The 26726-nt window shown below is 49.2% G+C and overlaps 6 protein-coding genes across 6 annotated transcripts; 2 read left to right on the top strand and 4 right to left on the bottom strand.

The window, feature by feature from the left end:
- Nucleotides 1-3601: 3601 nt before the first annotated feature.
- Nucleotides 3602-5833, bottom strand: PGRI_018730 (zinc-dependent alcohol dehydrogenase family protein; the record flags this gene model as incomplete). The annotated part of the gene is made up of 5 exons (XM_040789586.1): nt 3602-3763; nt 3822-4190; nt 4631-4641; nt 4681-4966; nt 5024-5833. 5 exons carry the CDS (start codon nt 5831-5833, stop codon nt 3602-3604), a joined length of 1638 nt encoding a protein of 545 aa, XP_040646539.1.
- Nucleotides 5834-8276: 2443 nt separating this feature from the next.
- Nucleotides 8277-8750, bottom strand: PGRI_018720 (uncharacterized protein; the record flags this gene model as incomplete). Its single annotated transcript, XM_040789585.1, has 1 exon — nt 8277-8750. The coding sequence occupies one exon, from the start codon at nt 8748-8750 to the stop codon at nt 8277-8279; it is 474 nt and encodes a 157-aa protein (XP_040646538.1).
- Nucleotides 8751-10295: 1545 nt separating this feature from the next.
- On the top strand, nt 10296-15070 carry PGRI_018710 (GYF domain-containing protein; the record flags this gene model as incomplete). Its single annotated transcript, XM_040789584.1, has 4 exons — nt 10296-10390; nt 10532-10958; nt 11017-14695; nt 14754-15070. 4 exons carry the CDS (start codon nt 10296-10298, stop codon nt 15068-15070), a joined length of 4518 nt encoding a protein of 1505 aa, XP_040646537.1.
- Nucleotides 15071-19331: 4261 nt separating this feature from the next.
- On the bottom strand, nt 19332-20381 carry PGRI_018700 (MIP/aquaporin family protein; the record flags this gene model as incomplete). Its single annotated transcript, XM_040789583.1, has 2 exons — nt 19332-19995; nt 20059-20381. The coding sequence occupies 2 exons, from the start codon at nt 20379-20381 to the stop codon at nt 19332-19334; spliced, it is 987 nt and encodes a 328-aa protein (XP_040646536.1).
- A 1593-nt stretch (nt 20382-21974) lies between these two features.
- Nucleotides 21975-24008, top strand: PGRI_018690 (glycerol kinase; the record flags this gene model as incomplete). The annotated part of the gene is made up of 4 exons (XM_040789582.1): nt 21975-22108; nt 22170-23155; nt 23206-23372; nt 23436-24008. The coding sequence occupies 4 exons, from the start codon at nt 21975-21977 to the stop codon at nt 24006-24008; spliced, it is 1860 nt and encodes a 619-aa protein (XP_040646535.1).
- A 305-nt stretch (nt 24009-24313) lies between these two features.
- PGRI_018680 (cytochrome P450) lies at nt 24314-26029 on the bottom strand (the record flags this gene model as incomplete). Its single annotated transcript, XM_040789581.1, has 2 exons — nt 24314-25214; nt 25305-26029. 2 exons carry the CDS (start codon nt 26027-26029, stop codon nt 24314-24316), a joined length of 1626 nt encoding a protein of 541 aa, XP_040646534.1.
- Nucleotides 26030-26726: the final 697 nt, after the last annotated feature.

Below are 26726 nucleotides of genomic sequence, written 5' to 3'. Positions count from 1 at the left end.
GGTTTCGTCTGCACAGTTCCAGGAATGTGAGGTGGACCCGCTTTGGGTCTTAGTGTTCGACTGTTCACTTATAGTTCTGCCTGTTCTATCTGTTCTAGGAAGAGAGAGAGATTGCTGCTCGGGTATCTTTACTCTATCGTGAAGAGAACTAGGTTTCGATGTTTGGGTCGGATACCGTATCCTTGGAGTTTGGCGATAGAGTGGCACCAGGTGCCACTCCCTATCTGTGATGAAAGAGTGACCGAAGACCGCGAATCACAATCCAGAATCAACTGCATGTCTTCGACGCCTTTCCTTGGACTTTCCTTGTTTTGACCCCCTGCAACGATCATCACCGGTGAGAAGTCTCATTCGTCGATGGTCCATGGCGGCGGGATATCTGAGCTCCTTGTCATTAGCTCTGTCCTTGTTAGCCACTCACGAGTAACAGGTTAAACACCGGTGGAGACCCGATGCTACCGTTAACCTTGGCTACTGCTTAAGGTAAAAGTCCTGAACAAAAGAGGACTCCGTATCGCCCGCGCTTCCCGGGAATGAACGACGAACGCTAATAGGGTTCAACGCCTTTCCCTGTGGTACTTAGCTTCTCCGGCGACTATCAAAAACGTGGTTAACAGTTTCAGCCATGGAACGAATAGGACATCGGCGGTGGGCTATGCTGGCTCCGAGGGTATGGCTCATGCTGTCAGCGGGACTTCGTGTTTGCCCGCCTATCCGTAGCCTTGAACAAAAGACAAGACCCATAGACTTGCGGTCAAGACTGACAGCAGAGAATTAGGCTCGATTTTGATATCGGAATTTGCCACGATTACAATTTTTCGTTTATGCAGGAAAGATACAAGAGGGTTGGCTAATAGATATCTCCATGTCTACATAGGTATGGCGGGATCAGCGATGCTTCTTCCCGCAGCAGCTGAATCGAAACCATGTACTCCGTATGTCGACCACGTATGTTTCAGTGGAGAAGGAAAAAGGATTGCGAAGCCTGTCTCATCACTTCAGCCTATATTGCATAACGTCTTCAACACAACCAGAAAAGATACCGCCTCAACTCTAACGCTGGCGATCTTGTACCGACTTAGGTTGTTCTCCACTGATGGCATGTTCCCTGCATATACAATATACTCCATATGATAGTGAATTCCACGGAGTATCCCACTGAGTATCTTGGGTGCCTTAATTGAGTACTTTAGGTTATCATGGGTTTGATGCAAGTTCCCGTGTCCTTTGAGTTTTGCCTTTTTTGTTATCTATATTTTAAGTGAAACAATTTCGACGCTAGGTACTTTTTTAGTACAACATAGTCTGACGACAGTCGCCCAGCTTATAACGTATAGCTCTTTAGGCGCTATTGAGTCAGGGGCTGCGAGACAGCCACGGAGATCTTCTGCGACGATCCGATTCGGATACGAAGCTTGGGCAGATTCTGAGATCAGATGGTGAGATCAAAGCGTTTTAGCATACTCCGTACAACATATGCAATATTATATTTGTGTACGAAGGATAATAGCGATACCAAACTTACTTTTGATATAATTTTTACTCAAAAGGTTAGCTGTAGTCGAAAGAAATATATATTATCAACCAACGCTATATATCACCACGCCCTAATAGGCAAAAAACCCCCGTAGCTCCCATAGACTATTACAATCCAAACTATAATAGCCATCGACACTAACAAAGCGATCATCATGATCTCCCAATTAAGTCGTGGATCGAAACCATCGAACTCGTATGGGTTTCAAGTTGATGGAGCCACGATTCCCAAGCGTGTGGGACCTATGAAACACGTGAAACTCCATAGTTTCTAGGGTTTATCTTAATGTGTCAACCCAAACTCTAACCAACAAAATAAGAAAGTACCATGGTTGTTTATATGGAACGTTGACCCTATAATATGCTTCTATAGTGTCCACTAGAAATATCTCTGGTGGAGAGTGTTGAAGCTAAAAGCCCAACCAATCACATAGAATATAACATTTCAACCTTCGGGTTCTCGGTGATCCATTTAGTTCCGATAATTCTCCCTTTTACCGTTTACCATGTCAAATGCCGAACATAGAACATACGTAGTCTGTTTGGTCAGATATCGGACCCTACCCCATCTGGTACGCCGGGCCCCAGGGCCCGCGGCCCCCGCGGGATCCTTTCGATGATTAATGACTTACATAACCGATTTTTATCCATCGCTTTCCGCCATTTTCCAAGGTTCCTATCCAGTGTGGATATTATGCTCTTACATAATGTACATATTTTTAGTGCCAAGCTAGGCAGCAACCATTCTGGGTAGTATGGAGTTACCGGTATCCCGCCTGAGGTCTATTTTCGCGCTTATAATCCATTAACTTTTGCTAAAGAACAATCTATCTTGGTAGCGATTATAAATGTATGGTACACTATCAATATAGAAAGTATCTTATGTTAAATATAGGGGAGATATATGTTTTCTTTCTCTATCCTATAATGGTTAAGCGTAACGTTAGTGGCAACACCTCGTGGATCGTACCTATCATTTTCCAGGGTCTCTACCCCCGACTCATCCGCTCGGCAATGTTCCGAAGGGTTCTTGTGCTTTGGAAATTTTTGGGGGGGTTTTTCTCGTGTTAGCGCATTTCCCGACTTAGGCTTGACATGTACGGAGTACTCCGTACCAATGGACTCTCGGTCGCACTGCTACTGTGCCGTTGTGTTCTCGATCGACATGTTTATTTTTGCTAATTATGGATGGTACGATCCCTGTTCTTTTTTTAACTTTGCGCCTTTTTTTTCGGGATCTAATCCAGTGGATACACGTCGAAAGAGGGAGTGCATGATACCACTTAGGGCTGTCTCACTCTCTAGTTCGTACTTAGCAGTTAGCATCAAGCTTAATATATTGTCCGTGTAAAGGAGCTATTATTAGCGAGCGGGAACTTTATTGTGTTACTACTACACCGGCTAAATTCGACACTGCGTCATAGAGGATGCTTGCTAGAATAGGGTTTTCGAGATCGTAGGCATGGGGGTTTATCGCATATCGCATGTTGCTTATTGTTCGGCCGTCGGATCGTTGGGTCGTTCAGCCGTTCGACCAGAATGATGGGACAAAGTGCTCGCCACGCTAGAGGGCTTAACCTGTTTGGTTGGATTAGAGTGATCCGTGAACACTAGCTGTGATAGGTATGTGGCTTAGGATTTGATGCAACGGTGGTAGTCTGTTGCCAGATAGGGCTGTGTGTGTATACATTCGGTTTTGGCCGTCAAAGGAAACTGAAACATCATCTACTAGCTCATAGTTCGCTTAGAGCTTTCTCTGTCATACTGTGTGTGCATCGGGAGCAAATGACCAAAAAAAGCAGCGACTGCATTTCGGCACTCCAAAAATAAGAATAGGCTTGGTACCTACATGGAGAGCTGAGATGAGACACAATGAAACCGCACACCGCAAAAGACGTCTGAACACAGAATAATGACCCACAAACTTGTAGGAAGAGAAGATCTCTCAACAACAGAAGCAATATTGTATCCACTAAGCAATCCCTTTTGGATGTTTGGCCCGCATCTATAGCGAAAAAGAAACGTAACAAGACGACAGGATGATGAGGTCAGTCTCTGGAATCCTCTAGAAGATGGAGGCGCTCTCTTGGACGCTGCGGTCATAGCAGACAGGGAAAAGTTTGGACCAGAACCCATACAGTTCTGGTCTCTCATATCGCACTTCGACCAGCCATTTGGCGAATGCGAACTCGGTCTGGAAGGGATTTATACTTCGGTAAGGAGCAACCTGATCCTTGTTAGGGGACTAGGGCAAGGTATGTTCAATCGAGATCACCATAACTCACCTCTGAATATCGCTGCAGAGCCTGATGATAATTTTCCGACAGACCAAGTTTACGAAGAGTTGACATGCGGATTGCCTTCGCTGCGATGCTGTATGCATGATTGATATTTTCGCGTTCGGCAAACGAGGACTCTCCGATCACGACACCACCGGGTAACTTCTTATGCTGATGGGCGTGGGCGACCTCGATCAGACGGGTGAGCATGTCGGCTTCCCAGTTCTCGAAAAGAGGATGACGGAATTCTTTGACATGTCGCTGGAGTAGCCACAGTTCACGCTTCAGGCGGACTGTATTGGCTTGCAACTTTGCGAGTCTTCGTTCAATGTGCTTGTTGAGAGTTTGCAGGGCATAATGAGTGGCGTCAAAGGACTGTATTGACTGTCAGTTTCAACGGGACCATTCCATACGGTCGTTGCTTTTTCGATGCGACAATACCTGGAAACTACCTTCGTCCCACGAATCTTCTGGGACATGGCGGGAGTCCAGCGTACGAGGCATATGGCTATTTCCACGAGAAACGGAGCGAGAGACTTGTCGGGAGGATATGCGGTCCCTCTTGGAGTTCATGGCGGTGGTGGAATCGGAAATGAATGAAAGAATTTGTTATACAATGAGCGAATTCGAGATTCGGTTACTCGATTTGGGTTCTAATAAGAGATTATGGGAGATAAAAGTGGCGATGATATGTTGAAAATGCACAGAGGTTAGAATGTGGTGATGTGTGAAGTGAGGCGGCCGAGGAGGAAGGTACGAAGGACACTCGTAGTTGCTGCAAGGTATCTCAATTTGATATGTACACATGTACATACAGGCATCATGACTTCATGGGAATTGTAGCAAGGATATTCTCACAGCTTACTGCCGGAAGACTTGCCAAATTCAATCACAAGTTTGCCGAACTGCGTGCCCTGTTTCATGTCTTCGAACAGTCCGTCAATTGCGGACAAGTCATCTAGCTCAGTCTGCAGAACCCGCGACACTACAGGGCGAATCTTCTTAGCATTGACAAACTCAATCATCTCCCTGAACTCCTTTCGGGAGCCCATTGTAGAACCGCGGACGTCGATGTTCTTGAGGACAGCAGTCATGGTGAATGGCATTTTAGGAGAGACAGTCATTCCATAGACAGAGAGGACACCGCCAGCCTAGGAATGTGAGTACTTTCATCCGTAATTGAATTCAGGTCCCGTTGTGGCACTCACCTTGAGCAATTTGACAGATTTCTCAACAGAATCACCACCGGCACCGTCAATGATAGCATCGAAGTTCTTCTTCCCAGCTGGGAGCATACCCAACAGCTTCTTTTCCCAGCCATCCTCTTTATACCTAACACCACCGGCCGCACCTAGCTCAATAGCCTTTTGAATCTTCTCTTGGCTCGAGCTGGTCACGAAAACATGTGCACCTCTGGCAACGGCAAACCGAAGCACCATCAGAGCCACACCGCCACCAATGCCAGTGACCAAGATAGCAGCACCTTCCCCAGAGTTCCTTTCACCGGCCTTGCTAATTAGAGCTCTCCAGCCCGTCAAGCCCGTCAGGGGCAGAGCTGCAGCCTCGGCATCAGATAGATGCTCAGGGGCCTCCTCGACCTCCGAGTACTCGATAGTAATATATTCTTGCAACGTGCCCTTATCCAAAACCTTGGTGCCTCCCATAATTCGGTATCCAGCAGGATCCTCCGGTCCATCAGGAGAATCCTTCCAGCCAGCACCGGGGTTCAAGATCACCCGCTTGCCTTGCCATTTTTCTGGGCTGGGCACGTTCGGACCAGCGCCGACAACGGTACCGACACCGTCTGCGAGTAGGGGCACATCAAATGTCACGCCAGGGTAGAGGTGTTGACGGAGGAAGAGGTCGCGGTGGTTGAGTGCGGCGGCAGTAAGTTTCACCAGTAGCTCACCCCCTTGCGGGGAAGGCTTGGGGATAGTGCGTAAGGAGAGCGGATAGTAGACTTGGCCCGGCTTGCCAGGTTTGCCATCGATTGGCGATATGTAAATTGCTTTGGACATTTTGGATGTATTAGATGAAGATATCAAAATGAATTGATCTTGATAAAAGTCAGGGCGCTCGTGCGGGGATGTTTAAATATGTCGATCATTGATATTCTAATCGATAGCCGAGGTTTCGTTAATTGCGTGTCTGGGGCCGAATGCCCACCACATGTTGAATAATCGAACAATTCAATGAACCTGTGCTAATATATCCTGATATAGCTCAGATCGCAATGCTTGAACTTAAACAAACCACCGAAAACGAGATTCATAGTATGTTCGCCTATCGCCAAGCATAGGGTGTTGTGGGGTAGCTGCTGTTCTATATATATAGTGACCTTTTATGGTTTCTACATCGTCATTGTAGTCCTTGGGTGCTGTGCACTGGTAGGTCGAAGGAGCTGATTTAGATTCGTTGGGATCTCCTAGTTATCTATTGCTAGTTCTGCATTTTCTAGGAATATATATCTTTGAACAACAAACCAACGTGACTGATAATAAGACTATCATCTCATTTGCGTGACGGCATTACTAGAGCCAACCATCAAAGTAAGAGTAGATAACTTGAGCTTGATCAATTATGTAGGTACCAGGCACAAGATGCAACCAAAAGTGTCTAGCCTTTTCTCAGGCTAGGGAATGGTATCCCAATCAATATAAACCAGCTGGGCTAAAGGTAAAGGCCTGGTCTGCAAGGCAAATAAATGCATACTCGGCACATCAAAAACCACCGTGCATGGTCCTACTCGACAGCATCTCGTTTATTAGATGAGGCCATCGAACTGTAAGATAGTACCTAGGTAGCTTATAGATTAGCTTGTGCCCTTTGGTCTGACAATTCACAAGTAGCGACTCATGTTATACGCAACATCAGAGCTGGGAATGCGACTGGCAACTCGTACCTAGCTGGTAGCGTCCATATCAAACGCAACGACCCAGCGACGACGCAGAGGTCGCTTTCTTCCTACAGATACCCAGGTTCCATTTTCTTCCCTCTCTTCCCTCTCTACTGTTACCACGGTCTTCTTATTTACTACTATTCTGAACACACTGAAACATCCCAACTTCCTTTCTCTCAACTTCAAGTCATCTCATCAATTCTCTTCTTATCACCCCAAACCACCCTACAAACATGGCCACTCCAAAGCCTGCATCAAGGCTCGCCCTCGCATCCGCTCTCGTGTGCGCCACTTTAACGGTACCCGCGGTGTGCATGCGCTGGGCCCGCCTGAAGGCTAAACTTGTGGTCTTGAAGAAGGCGACGAAAAATGCCGCTGCAGCTAATACGACTACCGCCCACGACGATATTGCCATGGAGGATATCGGCAGGTCGCCAAGACAAGAGGGTCCAAGATGGCGAAGATGAAAACGAAGCCAACGAAGCCAAGTGATGATCGTTATCATGTGCCCTTATCTGTGGTAATTCTTGAGGTGAAGTGTCTTACTTGCAAATTACAAGTCAGGTTTATTTTAAATACTGAATATGAGTGATTGCTGAAAGCAAACCGAAGTGAAAGTAAAATGGCACCGAGGCATTCTGCATGCGACAATAAAACTCACATCACGCTCGATGAAGTTGTTGACCACGTAGTCAGATGGACTTAACCTACACCTTGACCGCGAGCAGAAGCAGAAGCAGAAGCTATGGCATAGGAAATACGTATGTATCAGACTTGAAGCTTTTAACATACCATATGAATATGTTTGTAAGCTAGAATTGAACAAGTGCCCCAATACATCTATAGCCGCAAGTTAGACAGACAAAGAAAAAAAAAAGAACAAAGAGGATTTCTAGACGTCTGACACAAAATTGACAGTCATTCCAACAAAGCTCTCCATAAGTGGAATTGATATCCAAACTCAGACAGGCCACAGATCAGAGAAAGAAACAGAAAACAGCAAGGGAAAACAGCATAGATCGTCCTTCTATTGAAATCGAATACAGAGTACCCAGTTCATTTCCTCCCGCACACACAGCCAAGACCACACTCAAATCTTGGACGGCAGCGGTGATGATAAACACAAAATGACTCGTCCACATCCCTGCCGTAGCCAGACGTGGCCTGAATAGAGGCCTCGGAAGTAGTGTCATCATAATAGTGAGAGTCATCAGTGTAGTACCCATCCATTTGAAAACAGGTACAATGCTGGACATCAGGCCTGGGGGATGCAGCCTTGGGGGAAGGCATCTGCTTTGGAGAAACAGACCGCCTGCAAGTGCATTTTGGGTCTGACTTGACCCGCGCGCTGTGACGAGACTTTTCACTCGGCCGAGGAGAGCGTGTCGGAGTCGGTGTCGCTCTCTGCACCGGTGAAAGTCCAAGAATCGAAGCTCGACAGGCTTCCGGGTGGCTTTCGCAATAAGACGCCTTGCGACAATGATGATAGTGGTGTTGGACTATGGGACTGTTGCGTGGTGCTGTTGCGAACGACGCACGCGGGGAGTTGTACCTCTGGCCTGTCATGGCAGGTGTGTTGAGAGGGGTTGCATGGACCTCACATTGGCATTTCTCCACCTGTGGATGGTACTCTGGTTCGCGCTTTTGGGTGCGGTGACCGGTGCGGCGTCTTCTGGGCGATTCGTAGTCTGAAAAATCACTGCTGGTTGGAGTGGTGGGACGTGTGTTGGTTGAACGACGCTCGCGTCTTGTCGAGTGACGGCCACCATGGCGTTTTTTGTCTGATTCAGAGCTAGAATATCCACTGCTGCTTGGTGTAATGGGGCGTGGTTCGCGCGAGTGACGTTCACACCGATTGTTGCAAGTGCAGATTGCTTTCTCCACCTGCGGCGAAGACCCGGACTCGCGTCTGATAGCATGGCATCCTCCGCAGCATCTACTAGCCTCGTAACCAGAGGAATCAGTGTTGCTGGGAGATGGGGAGCGTGTCCTGTGGGGGTGAACCTCGCATCTATTGCCGCAGGGGCAAGGTACATTTTCTGGAATGGGAGATGGCGACGGGCATCGACTGTGGGCACATATTTCTATCTCAGGTCTGTAACGAACGAGCCTGATTCGGCCGCTTCGAGAGTGTCTCTTGTCCATTGGCTCTCCAGCGAAGTACCAACCAAATTCTGTATCGTTAGATTTAGTTTGGCCAGTGAATCTGGACTGCTTCATACTCTTTGATTAAAGACGATGAGCACTTGGATGCCGGAACACAGACAGAAAATGACCTTTGTTATGCAAGAAAGTGTATATTTCAGGGAAACTTGACTGGATTGTCTTGAAGCAAAAGAACTGTAAAGAGAGAATTGCCGGCGAAGGGGATGTCACCTTTATAGAGTCTTGATAACATCCGTGAAGCTCTAAGACTGAGCCCATCATATCAATTTGGACTAAGACATTCATTGTGTCATTTGGTGTTGTCTCTGTGTTACTCTTAAGAGTGAACACACCTCAGAAAGCATTGTATCTGTATAATGAAGCAGAAGTATCAAAGGACAAACGAGACAGAGTAGACGTCAAAGAGCGATACAATGATCCAGCCCTATTGACAGGCACAGCAGATAATGGGATTCTTAATCCAACCGAATTCCAGGCCAAATCTAAAGATTTTTGAGACCGTTGAATCTTTTTCAGACAAGGCATCCAGCATTGCAGAGGTTGGGCAAAAAGGGATAGTAGATGCATTTCGACCCCCTCTATTGCATTTGTGGAACGTTTAAATGCTCCTTTGTATTTTCTTAGACAAAGCCCAATTTCAATCCCTAACTTGTTAACTGCTTGAAAGCAGCTGAACTCCCAATCAAAAATGGAGCGTGGCCTTTATGGGAAATACACGTCTATCATGTTACTTCCACATCTCTCTGTTTGCGTCAAGCCACCTAACTGCATACGTATTTGCTATCTATAGTCTTTTAGGTTAGGGAAAATGTGAAAACTAGACTTAAAATCAATTCAGGTTATTTGGAAACTCCGTTCACATCTTTTATATAACGTTTCTTTTCTTTGCTACACAGGATTGGGCAGAATAGTGTAAATCGAGGTATAAGGTACATTGGGCAGAGTATGAAGACACAGTGTTGTGCGTGTAACGGATACCTGCTCTTGGCGGTATGTAATTGGGTTTCCACCAAATACGTTATATTCACCGCTTTTAGGCGGCAAATCACGCGACCACTAATAATCCAATACCGTGTATTTACAGAAAGGCACGCGTATTGCCACGGCCGCCGCTTAATCATTTTTGCTCCAGGAAACTTCCCAAGCGAAATCGAAACTCGATCTCTCTCTTTCTCGACCTTGTTAGTCTGGCGCTCGCATATCTGCATTACCTCTCTTACAGCTCTCCACTTATTCGATTGACTAGCTCCTTGCTGTCATCCTTCAACTCAAACCAATTTTCCATCGTGTCCTGCGACTTATCCGTTCGCATCACACATTCTCTTGCAAGCCCGCCACAGGTTTCGCGATAACTATCTTAGAATCGGTTTTTACGTGGGGGATCAACATCCGACCATACAAGCCTCTTTACCACAATGCCTACACCACTTCCATCGAGTTTCGCTTCGGCCGCTGCCGGCAACACCCAGGACCCCAGCCGGAGGGGGGATGGTTCGACTAGCGGAGAATGGTACGCAGACACTGTTTCACCTTTCCAAAACCCCTCCATTAGCTGTTGATTAACAGAGGAGGTGCAATATCGTTCCTTGATGCCGTGACCGTCAATGTTTTGAGCTCCATATGTCCGATTCTAACCTTCCATGCCTACTAGGTCTCGAAACCGCATGAATGGAGCTACGCAGACCTTCCGCCGTCCTTCTGTCGCTACCACCCCCTCTCAACATAGGGATAGTAGCCAGCCTGCTTCTGCTTCGACAATCACGGCCGGCGGCGCGTATATCCCTCCACACCTGAGCTCAAATTCTTCTAGCATTGCACGGAATGGGGACGCCCGGTACTCCAAGGATCAACTTCTAGAGCTGTATAAATTGCAGCGGGAGGAGGGCACCTTGAGTAAGAACGTGGAGGAATACTTCGTGGCCGACTGGGATCCCCACACTGTGTCAGCTCCTGCGAATGGAGCGTGGGGGAAGCGGGATGACCACAAGAACAACTCCGCAGGGCCCGAGGTTTGTTGGGATCATGGCGGCCAAGTGGAGCCCCTTGGAATCACCGGTATGACGGAGGACGAGAGAGAGGTTCGTTTGGTGTCGTACTTTCGGGTGTGGTGAGTGCTGTTACTAAAAATTTTCATAGATGTTTGCCGCCTCAGTCAACTCCCCTCTCAAGCCACCCCCCACAAATGCGGCGAAGGAAAATGTCATCCCCGGAACCAGTGGCCGCAAATCGTCGATCTCTTATCCTCAGGGCCATATGAATAACTACACCACCTCATCCCCAACTGCCGGTCGCCCGGGTCCCCGACGCCGGGAAACGGGAGAATCGATTGGCAACCCTATGTCTCCCACCGGTTCCAACTCCCGATTTTTCCGCGATGAGGCCAATACCTCTACCCCTCCACCCGCCCTGTTGCGTCGCAAAACTGATTTTCGAGAACCCAACCCGAAGGTGGATGAGAAGGCCAAGGATAGTAGGGAGGATCCTGCTTCTCCCTTCGGTTCTCTGAAGCGCAGCTCCACTAATCCCATCAATACGGGCGTTAATGGACCGGGCTCCCCTTGGGGTTCGGCTTCGCATAATGCCAATTTCTCTCCGATGGGTGCCTTTGGGGCGTTCTCTCTTGGTTCTGGTTCCGCATCCGGCACTCCCACGGCTGAAAAGAAACCAGGATATGGAAGTCTTCGCGGAGAAAGCAGATTCAAGGGTTTGCTATCTAAGGATAGCTCCGAGGATATGGCCGGCTCCGCTAAGGAAAAGCCCACGGGCAACCTTGAACGTCTTGCTGAAAATGATAGTGATGGGCGTTCGCAATCGCCCTGGGGGGATTCTGTCAAGACTCGTGCCAACCGAAGCGAAACTAATCCGTTCGACGAGCCTCGCAGTGGCAGCGCCGCTCTTGGTGGTTCCCAGGATGTTGAAGGTCCCTCTCAGTCTGACCTCGGGTTTGGCGCATTCGGGATGACCTCCAGCATTCCTGGATTCCGGGAGTTGATGCAAAGCCAGGAGAACTCGCGGAACCCAACTCCCAGCCTGCTCCAGGGTCACGAGCCAACCAGTCCAACCAACACTAATCCTTACCAGAGCCCGCATGGTGACCGTCATGGCGAACGTGCTGAACCTGAGGATGTCGACACGGACGGGTCGGATATCCAGCAGGCCCAGCATCCAGGAGTTAGCGGGCTTCGGGATCCCTCCAACCCCTTCGGCTCGATGAGACGGGTGGGCTCAGGAATTGATCTTCCCACTGTAGACCGCAGCCAGAACTCCAGTGTCAATGCCAACCGCACTTTCCCTAGTCTCGGTGGTCTGGGCGGCCTATCTTCCCTGGGTGGAGCCTCGACTTGGTCATCTGGTGCTGCCGTGGGAACGCCCACTCGCGAGCGTTCTGCGTTTGGTGGTGGTTTCGGTGACCCCATTTTTGGCTCTATGGGCGATCTTCAGTCTCCTAGCTTGTCAACCCTCGGTGCAGGCGGTCTATTTAGCCCTCATGCCGGTATGACTGGCACTGGAAGCATCGGCCGATCAAGCAAACTCGGTGCCCTCTTCTCTTCCATGCAGGACGAGCAAGGAAGGCCGGACTCTGTGGGCCTAGATGGACTCGATCCCTCGCAAGGCGACAAGACGGGTCAGGCAAGCCACCCTGGCTCAACACCTGCCTCGCAAACACCCGTCTCGGCCGTTGGCTCTATCCCCAACCTGGCTGGTCATGATATTCCTTCTAGTCAAACTCCTGGCGCAGGAATCCCTGCTTCCCAGCAGCGTACTATGGTTATGCCGGACAGGATGCGTTGGATCTACCGGGATCCGCAAGGCAATATCCAGGGCCCGTGGACTGGGCTTGAGATGCATGATTGGTTCAAGGCGGGCTTCTTCAGCCCAGACCTGCAAATCAAGAAGCTTGAGGATACCGAATTTGAGCCGTTAGCTCAGCTGGTAAGACGCATTGGGAACTCACGCGAGCCATTCCTTGTGCCCCAGATTGGCCTTCCTCATGGCCCAGAACCGACCGTTGCCCAGTGGACTAACACGACCGCCGGATCTGCTCAGCCTCCCTTCCCGGGTAGTTTCCCAAGCTTCGGCACTACCTTGACAGCCGAACAGCAGAATGCACTTGAACGACGCAAGCAGGAAGAACAGTACTTGATGGCTCGGCAGAAGGAGCACTTGGCTCAGCAGCAGGCCATTATGAAGCAGATGGCTCCTCCTGGTGCCCCCTCGTCCTCCATGAACCCTCCGCTGCAACATCAGTCTAGCGCACACAGTCTCCAGAGCCAGCCCAGCTTCTCAAGCATCACTTCGCCTGTTGGCTACCAGCCATCCCCGATCCAGGCTCCCATGCAACAGCAGTCCCAAGGCGTCCCTGGATTCTTCGATGGTGTTGCACCGAGACAGGGCGGTTTGAACGTGGGACCTGGAATGCTGGGAACGGATTTCGGCAGCCAAGATCAACTTCCCGCCCTCCTTGATCGCCTGAACGTCAGCCGCCAGGATCCATTTGCCTTTGGCAGTGCTGGTTCCTTCTCTGGCCGCCAGCCCGACAACTTCTTGCAGTCCCAGCAGGTTACTCAGATGCTTCAGGATCGCGCTCAGCTCCAGCAAGAGCAAGAAGACTTTGATAAGGCCCACGAAGATGATCCCTTTGATCAGCACGCTCGCGAGGAGCGTCTTCGCCAGTTCCATGCCCTTCGGGCCCAGGAAGGCGAGATGGGCATGCGCACCGCCGAAGGCCTGCCTACTCACCCTGCCGCCGTATCTCAGCAACTCGAGGCAGAGGTTGCCGCCGAGATGGAGGAGGCTGCTCAACAGCTGACCGACTCTGTTACCGGCGCTGAGCCTCTTACTCTTTCCCAGCAAGTTCATAAGGCTGCTTCTGCCCAACGCCAACAGCAGGAACATGACCATAGCCATGGCCCCTCCGAGTCGGTCTGGGGAAACAAGGTTGACCACGCCATGCCCCAGCCTTTCCCTCCTCCACCCTCTGCGTCCCCTCTCCCTGCACCCACCGCCCAGCGTAACCGCCAAAATGTCGCCGAGTCCCTGGCCACTGGGTCTCGCTCCCAGACCCAGACTCCCGTTGACGCTGCACCTACCTCTGTCGCACCATGGGCCAAGGAGGCAAATGACTTGCCCAAGGGTCCCTCTCTCAAGGAGATCCAGGAAGCCGAGGCTCGTACAGCCGCCCAACGCGAGGAAGTTGCCGCTGCGGCACGCCGCGCCCAGTTCCTTGCCGAGCAAGAGCGTCTCAGCCAAGCGCAGGCACAGGCAGCCCCTGGTCTTCCTTCGTCGGCTAATTGGGCTAGCGCCGGATCTCCGGCCACCCCTGCCTCGGCCGGTTCTCCTTGGGCCACTAAGACCCAGCCCGCACCCGCCGCCACCACCGCTAAGAAGACTCTCGCTCAGATCCAGAAGGAGGAGGAGGCCCGCAAGAACCGCGCGGCTGCTGCTGCTGCCGCCGCCATGGCCGCGACCCCTAGTCCTCCTGTTCCCTCCTCTGTTGGCAAGCGTTATGCCGATCTTGCTAGCAAGGGCCCTGCTCCCGCCGCCCCCTCTGGTCAAGGCTCCAGTGCCTGGACCACGGTCGGTGCTAGTGGCAAGGTCAAGGGTGTGCCAACTGCGCCGCCCCTCGGACCCCGCACAGCTAGTGGAACCGTCCCAATCTCGCCTCTTATCGCTAAGCCCCGCCCTGCAACTACGAGCACTACCCGTACTGTGACAAACAGCAGCATCTCCCAGTCCAATCCCAACCAGGCCGTTGAGGAGTTCACTAAGTGGGCTACTCTGGCCCTGAGCAAGGGGTTGAACAGTAGCATCAATGGTGAGTTTCATCCTCTTTATTCAATTCCCGTGTCTCCATACTAATATTTCATTTCTAGTCGATGACTTCGTCCAGCAATTGCTCTTCCTACCCGCCGAGGCCGAAATCATCTCTGACTCCGTCTACGCCAACTCCCAGACTCTGGATGGCCGCCGCTTCGCAGAGGAATTCATCCGTCGCCGCAAGCTTGCCGATAAGGGCATTGTCGATCCTGTCTCACCTAGTGCTTTCGGTGAGCAGAAGAACGGCGGTGGCTGGAGTGAGGTTGCTAAGAAGGGCTCTGCTGCTACTGTTGCCGCTGCTGCTCAGCGTGAGGAGGAGGCTGCCAGCTCTGCGTTCAAGGTTGTCGCTCCCCGCAAGAAGGGCAAGCGGTAATGGTGTGCATTAGCGTTCCTATCCGAGTTGTTTCTTTTCTCGCATTGCTAGCTGAGTTGGATCTTTGGTTTCTATTCGTGAAATACGTGTCATGTTCGTTGCGCGTCTTCGCCATGCCTGTGTACTAGCATCATTCTCCCAGCATTGAAATAGGTTCTGAGTTGTGTATGATTTTTGCTCTACGTAGAGTTATCTGTCTTGTAGCAATACCCATAGACTCATCGAACATATGAAGCAGGTTCAGTTAATTAAATGTTGTATTTGCAGGATAGGACTAGGCTCCCTTGTATCGCATGTTAAACTTTCGTATAATTTCGGTACACATACCCGTGGACACCCATGAGTTGTTACTCCTGATAAGTACAAATTTGAAATCCGGCGAGGGTCTCTCACACCGCTGGAAGAGACAAACACCACTTTTGCTTTTGCTGGGGAATATGTTTCTCTTGCTGTGCAGCAGATACTGTTGAAAATGGGGCTGGTTGGACCGCTATGCTGAGGAGATATTGAGAACTAGAACTGTTAAGTCTGGCTAGAAAAAAAAAAATTCCTGGTTTATGTTATTCGTTTCATCTTGTGTTCGTTATTGCTTTCGTGCTCGCATGGTCGTTTAGTGCCATTCAGATCATCAGACCGAATTGATGGTTCCACGTTCAGATTAGTACCATTCAGATCATCAGACTGAGTTGATGGGTCCGGGAAGCATAGGGGCCTAGGAACCACTAGCTCAGCCATAATTCGGTCCGCAAAGGTGTCGTAAGGCTTGAATGGGATTTTTCTTCGCCAAATAGTAGGCCATTTTTTATATTCTGTGGCAGTCTTTGGGTTTCTGAGCACCTCGAGGAGTTCGGCAGAGATTTCAGCCTCGTAAAAATGGATGTATTCCTTGTCGCATATATTGGTCACAAGGAGACGCGATTAGATGACGAGGATAAGACCAAGAGGGGCCGACTTCCTTAAATGTAGACATACCGTGTAAGCTACTGGTTTTAATAACCCAATTTTGCGCTCTTGAAATTGCGCAAGAGCTAGCAAGACACACACGTAATATGGATCATGTGTCCATTCCTTTGGCTTGATCTGAGCTAGTCGTTTGTGGAGAATATTCCCACCAATCCAGTTCTGGCCGCCATTCGGGGCTGGACAAGGCTCAAACTTGCTTCTGCGATCCCCATTGACATCCGTGTAGTGCAAGTAGCCTACCAACGGGTATGGGCTATTGCGGATGTGTTCGTCAAGCTTTCCTCGATAAAACAGAGTATAGTGTGGCCGGTGGACAGGTTTCCCCGTAAAGAAAAAAGTAGGCCCTTTCCTGCTCAGCGAAATGGTCAGACACTTTGATATACTTGTTGGACATCGTACTACCACCCATCTCTTACCGAGTTTTTGCAAATGCGCGGCCCTCGCCCTCAAGAATGTTGGAGAGGTGAAGATGCTTTGCGACGGGGAATGGATGTGTTGCAAGCTGCTCAGCATCACTGGTTAATTTCGGGCAGGGTCTTTGATCACTGTTGGCCTTGCAGTCTTCTTGGATCGATGTTGTGCTGGCAGTGTCAACATCTTCAAATCGACAACCCACTAGGTTGAGATGACGATATGTCCATAAAAGTGGATCTACAAATATATCACGATGATGCTTGAGGAGTTCACTAAAAGGCTTTGGTTTCGTGTCAGTCACCATTATGAGAAGGAGAATATAGACAACGGTCAGGTTGCTAAAGGCATAGTAATGCCAGAAAATTACGTTTCACCGCCCTCCCCTGTCTTGACCGCCTTCATACAGCCTCACTACCTAGGGCTATCTACCCCGACATTCTCCATACAAGCCTGATTATCTTGGATGTGATTTGATTTGAAACTCCGCAGAGGTGAATGGCGTAAAGAGCCATGCTGCATAAGAAATAAGAAACCCCTTGGGGCCGAGGTCCACATAGGCATCTGGGTATGTTGTACTCCGTCGTGCTGAATGGCGAAATGCAGGGATCTTGGGGTACTAGATAGGTTCACAACATACGTGGACAGTCGGGTGCCAAATTATCTCGAATAGGTTAGTTGGGTAGCAATTGTTGGGGATTTCTGGGAGAAAAGGACATGTTCATGTTCTTCATCCTCTACAGAGTAATGTATCACAATGGCCGCAACTCCTTATTTTTCCAGTATCACATCGGAGTCCGCCTTCAGAGCTCGTTTTCAATCCGATAATGGAAGAGCCTTTTCCAAATTACCTACCGTCGCCGCAAGTCATTGGGACCGATCTCATCTGCTGGCATGTCGTGTAATACGACGAGAATCGCGACGCAATGTGCTTCCGATTTTGTCGCAACACATATATCCCTCAGATGTGCAAGGTTCGACAGCGGACGAAATCAAAGCATTCTTGCGAGGCCCCGAACCGGAATTTATGACTGAAAGCGAGCACCATTTGGTTCGGAGCTCTAACTCTGGCATCTCTCTGGGTCAAATTTGGGCCGCAATGGCCACGTTCAAAGGAAGCCAGGACCGACGCAGGAAAGACTTATCTGGTAACACCGAAAAGGGATACGGCGAGAGCGACGGCATAATCGATGACGAGAGAGATGACGAGGCTGAGGCGAGACCAAAGCGTGCCAGGCGATATATGTACGTTCCAAGAGGATTATGTCAACTCTAGCAGCATGCAAGTTGGCTCCAGTAGCCCACCGCACAGTGGCTCCTAGGGGACATCATCTTTGGACCATGTTGACTCCGATTCCCATATTTTGGGTATAGCACCCGAAGACGAAACTTTGCGGCTCGCATCATGTGTTATCCGACACATATTATATTTTGCACCGCCTCAAAATTCTACGTCGGAGCCGACAGTAGTTGAGTTTCGAGATGCTAAAACGAGACTCGCAGCTCGTACCTTGACTGAAAAACGGCAGATAGTAGCCATTGACGATGGTGGGCTATGTTTGCGGCGGAGAGAACCAGGGAGGGGCTTTCTGGTCGTGAAAAATCACGTAGCAATCTTGGAAGCCAAGACGCAATTTTAATGTCTAGAAGATGGCAGACCAGTTATCTCCGACGGGTGCTTTGCACAGATGGTCTGCGAAGCACTGGCAGCCAGGTTGTCTGATCCTGGAAATTTGCAATAGAGGTGCGCTATATGTGTATATCCGCTTGATGTTCTCAAAAGGTTTCCACGAGACATAAACTAACACTTTAGGGCAGTGTTATATTAATAAATGCCACACAGCATTATATGTGCTTCTTCCAATTTGATATCAGCAATGATTATATCCTGGATTTCGAAAATGCCACATCTACAGAATTCCTATTTGTGAGCTCCTCACCCTGGTTTGATATTAGCCAAAGAAGTGGGAGAGAAAATATCGTCTTGAACTTATGTGGTATAATGCGTTGGGCGAGAGCATAGCTTGGAAGGTTCTTGGGCATTGATTGGACTTTTGTAGTTGACCAAGGTGTGCTTATCATTGTCTGTTAATAGCACATATATATCAACACTTTTACATTCAATGGGACTAATATAGCAGTCGTAGTCTCAGTTCAGAAGTGGAAGTGGAAAATGCTAGAAAGAATAGGATAAAGCGGCTACCCTCATTGAAATTATAGTGATTTTATCAAGTCCAGTGCGTTCTTCCAAAATAGTTCTTTAAAGCTCAATACCATAATATTGCCATGTCATACGCCAGTTGAAAAGCAAGGCTGCAGATGCTGTGCTCTCTTCTGGAATCATGCAGCCCAGATAGAGAGAGGCATGTATCATGCATAGGATACGTTTCCCTGACTAAAAGCATAGTAATACAATTATTGCGCCTAAAACCGGAGCTATATCTCGATATTTTGTAGATCCCATGACCTATTGGTGTAGCCGATGCAGACTTGGTCCCGATCAAAACATCTCGCTAAATAGAACACACAACAACATCAAGGTTTATTAATCACGTTAAAAATTTGAAAGTAGATTGCCTGATGCTAAAAGAATGCTAAAATGCTGCAGAAACTGGCTAAAAGTGCAAAATACAAATCATAACCGTAGCTAAGTTCCACCCCTTTTTACACATATTATCATCAACAGATCAAATAAGATAAAATGAAATAAGTTCAGTGCTGTGCTCACCATTCCACGCCTGCAGGTGGGATGTAATGCGTAAGGACAGGATTGTGTCAGACTGGACTCTGCAGTGCGACTCGCCTTTGATTAAGGGGCCCAAATAGCCTCTTGATTCCCATCCAGGGTGTGTTAATTGGACTATCCATCCCAGTATACAGGAATAGATCATAGATCCATCCACCGAAGGTGCAACCTAATATTGGTGCCACCATAGGAACCTAAGAAAGGAACCTTTGTAAGCCGGGAAAGTTCACGAGGTTTGATATCATAGATATAACCTACCCAAAAGTAATAGTTTCCCGCAGCCCATACTTCATGCCCATATCCAATCATGTAGGATGTCAGTCGAGGTCCAAAATCTCGTGCTAGGTTGATAGCATATCCAGTCTCCCACCCAAAGCATGCGCCAATACCAAAGATAACAAAGAACAACGCCAAAGGTGTCAGCTGCCCGGCACCTAGATTGCCGTTGTCTTTCAAAGCAAAGATCATGAACATCAAGACCGCGCTGGCAAGAAACTCGGAGAAGAATTGTCCCGTCTTTGTCATGAATTCTGCTGGGTAAGTGCAGAAGATGCCTGCTGTCGCTGTCGTCGAGTAGCCGGGAACTGTGCGGATATCTGGCCCGCCCTCGTAGACGTTGATAGCTGATTTATAGTTGCCATACACGATGGCAGAACCGCACATTGCGCCGAGGATCTGGGCTAGTGCATAGACGGGGAATTTGCGCCAGGGGAACCCGCGGAGGACGCAGTTTGCAAATGTCACGGCTGGATTGATGTGGCCTCCTGATGCCCCGCTGGCGTATACTCCGAGCATGACGCCTAGTCTGTTCAATATGGTGGTTAGAAAATAGTATTAAGCAGTGATATAAGAGGAAGAAGAACCTTACCCCCATCCCCAAGAGATAGATTGGTAGTCACCCTTCTCTCCATGACTTAGTAGCACCTGAGCAACGACCCCGTCCCCAAATAAGATCAGGATCATCGTTCCAAAGAACTCCGAGAACGCATCACGGCAATACTCCCTCACTTTAAACCAGAGCAGAGGGCGAGTATAAGGACTTTCAACTTCCGGGTTGATATGATGGACAGCCGTTTCGTTCTTATCAGCTAGACACAGCGAGCCACAGCCACTGTCATGACTAGCAGAGGAAAGAGTTTCACGGTGGACTTTCGACATTAGATCAAGCTCAAGCTCTTTCCAGGTAGCCATCGAAAGGAGATCCCAAGCTCTGGGAGCTAGGGTTGGGGCTTCGAGTTGATATAGTACGACCAACCGGGGGGAATCTCGCCAGCCACACAAGAGTGATATGGTAGTTCCTCCGGTATATCAACGGTGCAGAACAGGAACGACCGTGTAACCAACCCTTTTGCGCTCAATCTGCGCTGTCCTTCGTACAAGAAGATGGCTCGATTGGCTGATGCAGGGTCTTGTCCTGGAAAAGAGTGTGTGTCTGTGTGTCTTGTCCTCCTAGGTTCCAAGCTCCAGAGCTCCAGAGGTGTGCAAAGCTTGTAGGAAAGATATCAGCTGAAGTCAAATCCGGACAGACTCGGAATCATCAAGTGCACATATCGCTTTTTACTGAACTGGCTGGGCCGGTCATTGTCCTTTTTGTTCCCGTGTTTCTCTTCCCCACAGAGCGGAATTTTCTGACAGCGCATCTCTGATAGTTTATTTCAGGGGGTCGTTTGTAGGAACGACCGTTTGGCCTGGGTAGCCGGAAGTCACTGTCCGATCCCGGTTGGGTTGTTTCCTCTCCTTTGGGTAATTGGACGCAATGTTATGTATAGTTCCCGCTTACCGGTATTTGCCATGACTGTTCTGACTATAGGAGAAGCTTCTATATCGTCTGTTACTCATCAACTCGTCGGGTGCTAGACCTCACGCAGGCCCAATTACAATTTTCTGGAAAGTCCAAACTGTGTCACCTTGGCAGAGGCGGATGGCTTCAAAGGGAGGCGGGAATAGCAGAAAGAGATTGGTCCCCATAATAATGCTGAGGGTAGTATTTTGTCGCTCTTCGTTCTTTCGGTTGTCGTCGGTAGTGGCACAATTGACTGACCGTGTGACCATATGCTTGGAGGTAGCATCACCGAGACCGGGGTTGTCCGGATTTTATTTTGTGTGTGTGTGATAGAAGTGATATCTTGTCCTCCAGTGGTTCAAGGTAAAAAAAGCCAATATAGGTTTGCGAAAAAGATTGCAATTCCGACGAGTCTGACGGTTTCAATTTGGGCCATTTGGGCCATTTGGGACATTTATTGGCAGATGTCCTGGTATATGACAATGGAATAAGACCGAGTCAATGCGCGATTCCCCACTGATTTGAATCTGCCACTTCGTCAAAGGAACCGAGTCGTCAATCGTCTGCTGATCTCTCTCCACAGTATGCAGGAAGGTGATGCCGACAGGGGTTAGGGGAAAAAAAATCGGGATGAGACCGCTTTTGCCTTAAGGATATCATTTCCCCAATAGTCCAAAGCGCATTGACACTTGGCTATTCCCTTCAAATCCAAGAAGGATTCCAATATACGAAGAGCCAATACAATGTTTTCTCGCCCAGACCGTTCTTACCTCTCACGTCTGACCAGGGGTAATCCCACCAATCCTTTCTCTCCTCTTCCCCTCATTGAATTACCATCCCCCGCTGTGTGACAAGCTCTTATATATGATGACTTTATTTATGTCTTTGGAATCCCCTATTGTATCTAGCTGTTCGCTTTGTTTTATCTCAAGCTTCGAGGTCTCCCATGAACAAATAGACCTCCTTTCCCTCCGTAAATTCTACCAGAACACTCCATAACCATGCAGCCCTCAGAAACCTTTGTGGGATCAATCGATCAAGGCACGACGAGCACCAGATTCCTGATATTCAACCGCGAGGGCGAGCCAGTAGCATCGCATCAAGTCGAGTTCAGCCAAATCTACCCGAATCCGGGGTAAGTTCCAGTCCAATCCAATAGCCTAAAAAACCATATTGGGTCCACTAACCACATCCAGTTGGCATGAGCATAACCCCCTCGAGATCGTAACCTCAGTAGAAACCTGCATCGAAGAAGCCGTCCAGAAGTTCGAAGCGCAAGGCTACACCCGAAGTAGCATCAAGAGCATCGGAATAACCAACCAACGCGAAACAACCATAGTCTGGGACCACGAAACCGGCGAGCCCCTGTACAATGCCATTGTATGGACAGACACACGGTCTCAGACGATCGTCGCAGAACTGAAACAGAAACCAGGGGCAGGACAGCTCCAGACACGCTGCGGTCTGCCGCTGTCAACCTACTCGTCGGCTACAAAGCTGCTCTGGATGTTGGCGCATGTCCCAAGAGTGAAGGATGCATTTGACCGCGGCACACTAGCGTTTGGTACCGTTGATGCTTGGCTAGTCTACCGTTTGAACGGTGGCGTGGCTGCCAACGTCTTTGTCTCGGATTCGACAAACGCTTCGCGGACCATGTTTGTGAATCTGGAGACGTTGCGGTACGATGAAGCGCTGCTGGACTTTTTTGGGATCAGAGGAAAAGTTCATCTGCCTAGGATTGTGCCGTCGTCTGATTCGACAGCGTATGGGGTTATTGCATCTGGGGCTTTGGCACAGGTTCCGATTATGGGATGTCTGGGGGATCAGTCTGCAGCCTTGGTTGGGCAGAAAGGGTTCTCGCCTGGAATGGCCAAGAACACTTATGGTACTGGATGCTTTCTTTTGTACAATGTTGGTGACAAGCCAGTGGTCTCGACACATGGATTATTGGCTACAGTAGCTTACCACTTTGGTGGAAAGCCTGTCTATGCCCTTGAGGGGAGCATTGCTGTAGCTGGGTCTGGGATTAAATTCTTGCAGAATAACTTGAATTTCTTTCAGGAATCTAGGGAGGTCAATGACCTTGCCTACTCGGTGGATGACAGTGGCGGATGTGTGTTTGTCACTGCCTTTAGTGGACTTTTTGCTCCTTATTGGATTGACGATGCAAAAGGGACAATCTGTGAGTTTCCCATTACCTGACTGTCATATTTATCTAACTGTGTACACAAGTTGGGATTACACAGTACACCCAAAAGGGCCATATTGCACGCGCTACTCTAGAAGCCACCTGCTTCCAGACTAAAGCAATTCTAGATGCAATGGAGAAAGACAGCGGCCATGCACTCTCTGAACTCGCTGTGGACGGGGGTATGAGCAACTCAGACTTGGCAATGCAGGTAAGAAATTCTACTTTCTTATACACCGTCGAGTGTACAAGAACTAATTGATCACAAATATAGACTCAAGCAGATCTGATATCCATCCCCGTCTACCGCCCCAAGATGCGCGAGACTACAGCACTAGGCGCAGCAATTGCAGCCGGGCTCGCTGTTGGACTTTGGCGCAACTTTGCCGAGCTACGCGATATCAATCGTTCTGGTGGCGCTGTTTTCGAGCCCCAGGTCCCACGAGAAGAGAGCGCTGCCAAATTCGGACAATGGGAAAGAGCTGTGCAAATGAGTAGAGGCTGGGTGAGGTCTAAGAGCACTGTTCAAGAAGTTTTTCGTCCAACGAATGAGACATATACACCGGCAAAAACCCACGATCTCCCTCCACCCAAGGTGATACAACTCTCGGATAATAACTTCATCTCAGAGGTGGTCAAGAGCCCTACATACACCACGGAGGTCAAGGGGATCGCTCGTGTCTCAGTCAAGGAGATCGAATTCCTACCTCCACCCGTACAGACGGCACTAGGGAGTGTCCTGGGGGATTTGGATGATGCGGACGAAGAGGATTTGTTCCTGGAGTTGCGGAAAGTCGAGATTTTGCAACGACTTAGGAAGATACGGAAAAAGTCAAATGGTTACTAGTTAATTGTATTCTTATTGATTACATTATGCTGTCCTAGTAAGGCCTCTGGCGTATCCTCTTCCTCTGTAAAGTTATATACATACATCCATGAATGGATGTATGTTAGGGTTTGCAACCAGACGTGGAGCCCTTATAGGTGTATAGGGCTTGTAGATCTTGTTCTGGGTACTGCTTCCCTTTGGGATCTTCTCATCGAGTACAATATACTATATAAATTCCACCTTATTCCAAAAGCTAAAGGCAGGGCATGACTTCGTGTCTCAAATATAACAAATTACAGCTAGGATGATCAACCAAACACAGCTCAAGTAGCACTCGACTGAGCGGTACTGCGCACACCCTCTTCACCCTCCTTGAGGAAAACGCAATTCAACTCGGAGCCAGGACTGAGAGTAACTTCAAACCGAAGCACCGGGTCTTCAACTTTATCTTTACCACCAATCGGGAGCGCAATAATGCGCTCATAAGCCTGCAAAATCCGAATAACAGTGTACCCCATCTCAATGGTAGCAAATTGCTGCCCAATACAAATCCGTGGTCCACCATTGAACGGAATGAAATGCCACGGCTTAGGCTGCCAGCCAGAAACCCAGCGCTCAGGAATCCACTTCCCAGGATCGAAGTAGTTCTTCGATTCCGGACCGTCATACAGATCAGGATCCCGCTGCATTAGCATCGTCGAGTACACAATCCGCGTGTTTGCACGCACACCCACAGGTGATCGCCCGTCTGGCCCACCACCGCGTGGGAGCGTTGTATCGCGTAGAGAGTTGCGCACGTTGAATGGCACGACTGGGTATACACGCATCGTCTCGTGCAGCACTGCGCTAAGGTACTTCATTTCCTTGAGATCGGTGTAGCTGGGTTTCTGGGCGTTGGCGCCGACGCCGAGTCGGTCGCGGATTTCGTCCCGCAGCCTAGCGACGACTTCCGGGTTGCGCGATAGCTCGAAGAGACAGAAGGATAGTGTGGCGGCTGTTGTGTCACGACCTGCGAGGAGGACGGCGACAAGTTGGTCACGGAGAACGCGGGGATCGCGGGTGAAGCCGGCTAGGGCGTCAAGGAAGGTCTCGTCGGTTGAAAGCTTCTCGTTAGGTTCGCCGGCTGAGCGGGCAAGGACGGCTTGGATGTAGGGCTGCATGAAGTCGTCCATTATTCGGAGGTTCTTGCGGAATTCGGTGCGTGACATGACAGAGTTAAAGACTCTGTTTTAAAGTTAAATGTTAGATTAGCTTCTGCGAGGCTCCAATGACAGGCTGTGCTTGCGTTGCACAAGATCGAGTATCATCACTCACCCGAAACGGAAATACTCAGCTTGACGCTGTTGCACATATCTGAACGCCTCGGCGAACCGCGTTGCCGGGTTATCTAGACTGTCGGTTCCCTTGCCGAGCAGGTAGTCTGTTGCTGCATCGAGGGTATACCGGAAGAAGAGTGATCCAACATCCACTACCTTACTGCTGCTGGGTGAGTCGCTGCCGCCGAGAAGCGGGATGAGTTTCTGAACATGCTTCTCGAAGATTTCTGTGTCGACGATGCGGTCACGCACGAACATGGGACGAATGAGCTGGCGGGAACGAGACCATAGTTCTCCGTCTGTGGCAAAGATGCTGTCGCCTAGGAATTCTTTCCACTCCCGGTGGAAGGACTCACCCTTGCCGTAGTCGGCGAACTGGCCGGTGAGGACTGCCTTGATATTCTCTGGATCTTTGGTGAGGATCATACGGGTGGAAATACCAGCGTCGAGTTCGGCTGTCTTCACATTTGTCAAGCCGCCCGCATGCAAGATTTGTGTATCCCAGAATTCTAAGTCTTTGTACTCTTTATTGGCTTGGTAGCCTTGGAAAATGAAGTCGAGAGCGTATGGGAGACGGAATTTAATTTTGGGAGCTCTGACACCGAGACGGGCGATCTGTGCTGAGGCTTGGAACTTGCGGAATACGCAAAATGTAACAAATAGTCCTAGAGCCCATAGTGAGGCCCGACTAAGGCTCGTCACTGCGAGAAGATCTTCGATCATGGTGGACTGTACCAAATTGGGTTTAGTCCGTCTTTTGGCTTGGAGCGGGAACGTTCAGATGAGAAAAAGAAGTTTCATAGCATATGGTAGGGAAAGGCTATCTTTATGAAGGTGAACTTGTCAAACAGTACGGACTAAATGGGTCACAGAGTGTAGGCCACAACCTTAGTTCTCCGTATGTCCAATGATATGTGTTCCCTATCATCCCAAAATAGGTGTACGGGGTAGTGTGGCCTAAAGGAGCGATGCTTGCGAACCCCGCATTATGTGACTTCATGGTTATTTCATCCTTTGTTGGCTTGGGATTTGGAATCACCAAGTATTAGCAATATGGGGCTGGGCTTGGCACATACCACGGTTCTTATGATCTCGGTTTCACGCTGTACAAAAAAGGTATTTGGATACCCGACGATCCGGGGAAGAGGCATGGCAAGCCATGACACCTCGGTAGACAGGGGTTGATAACATCTGATTCCAAGAGGGGAGATCCACAGCGCTTTGTGGACGGGCCTGCAGCCACATAAACGTCTCTGCACTGCAGATTACTGTGCATATTTCGTCAGGGGCCTGATATTTCGGGCATAAATGCCTTGATGCCTCAGGCCTCTATGCTTGGAAAGAGATAATTACTTTCTCAGATGTCACTTGACCGTTGAGTTCTTTGTCAAATGTTATATATAGAAAGTCGTCTGCACAA

Source organism: Penicillium griseofulvum, assembly GCF_001561935.1.
Source record: "Penicillium griseofulvum strain PG3 chromosome Unknown contig_80, whole genome shotgun sequence".
In the NCBI taxonomy this organism is placed as follows: Eukaryota; Fungi; Ascomycota; class Eurotiomycetes; order Eurotiales; family Aspergillaceae; genus Penicillium; species Penicillium griseofulvum.
Note: the sequence above shows the minus strand (reverse complement) of the source record. Positions and strands in the feature narration are given on the sequence as shown.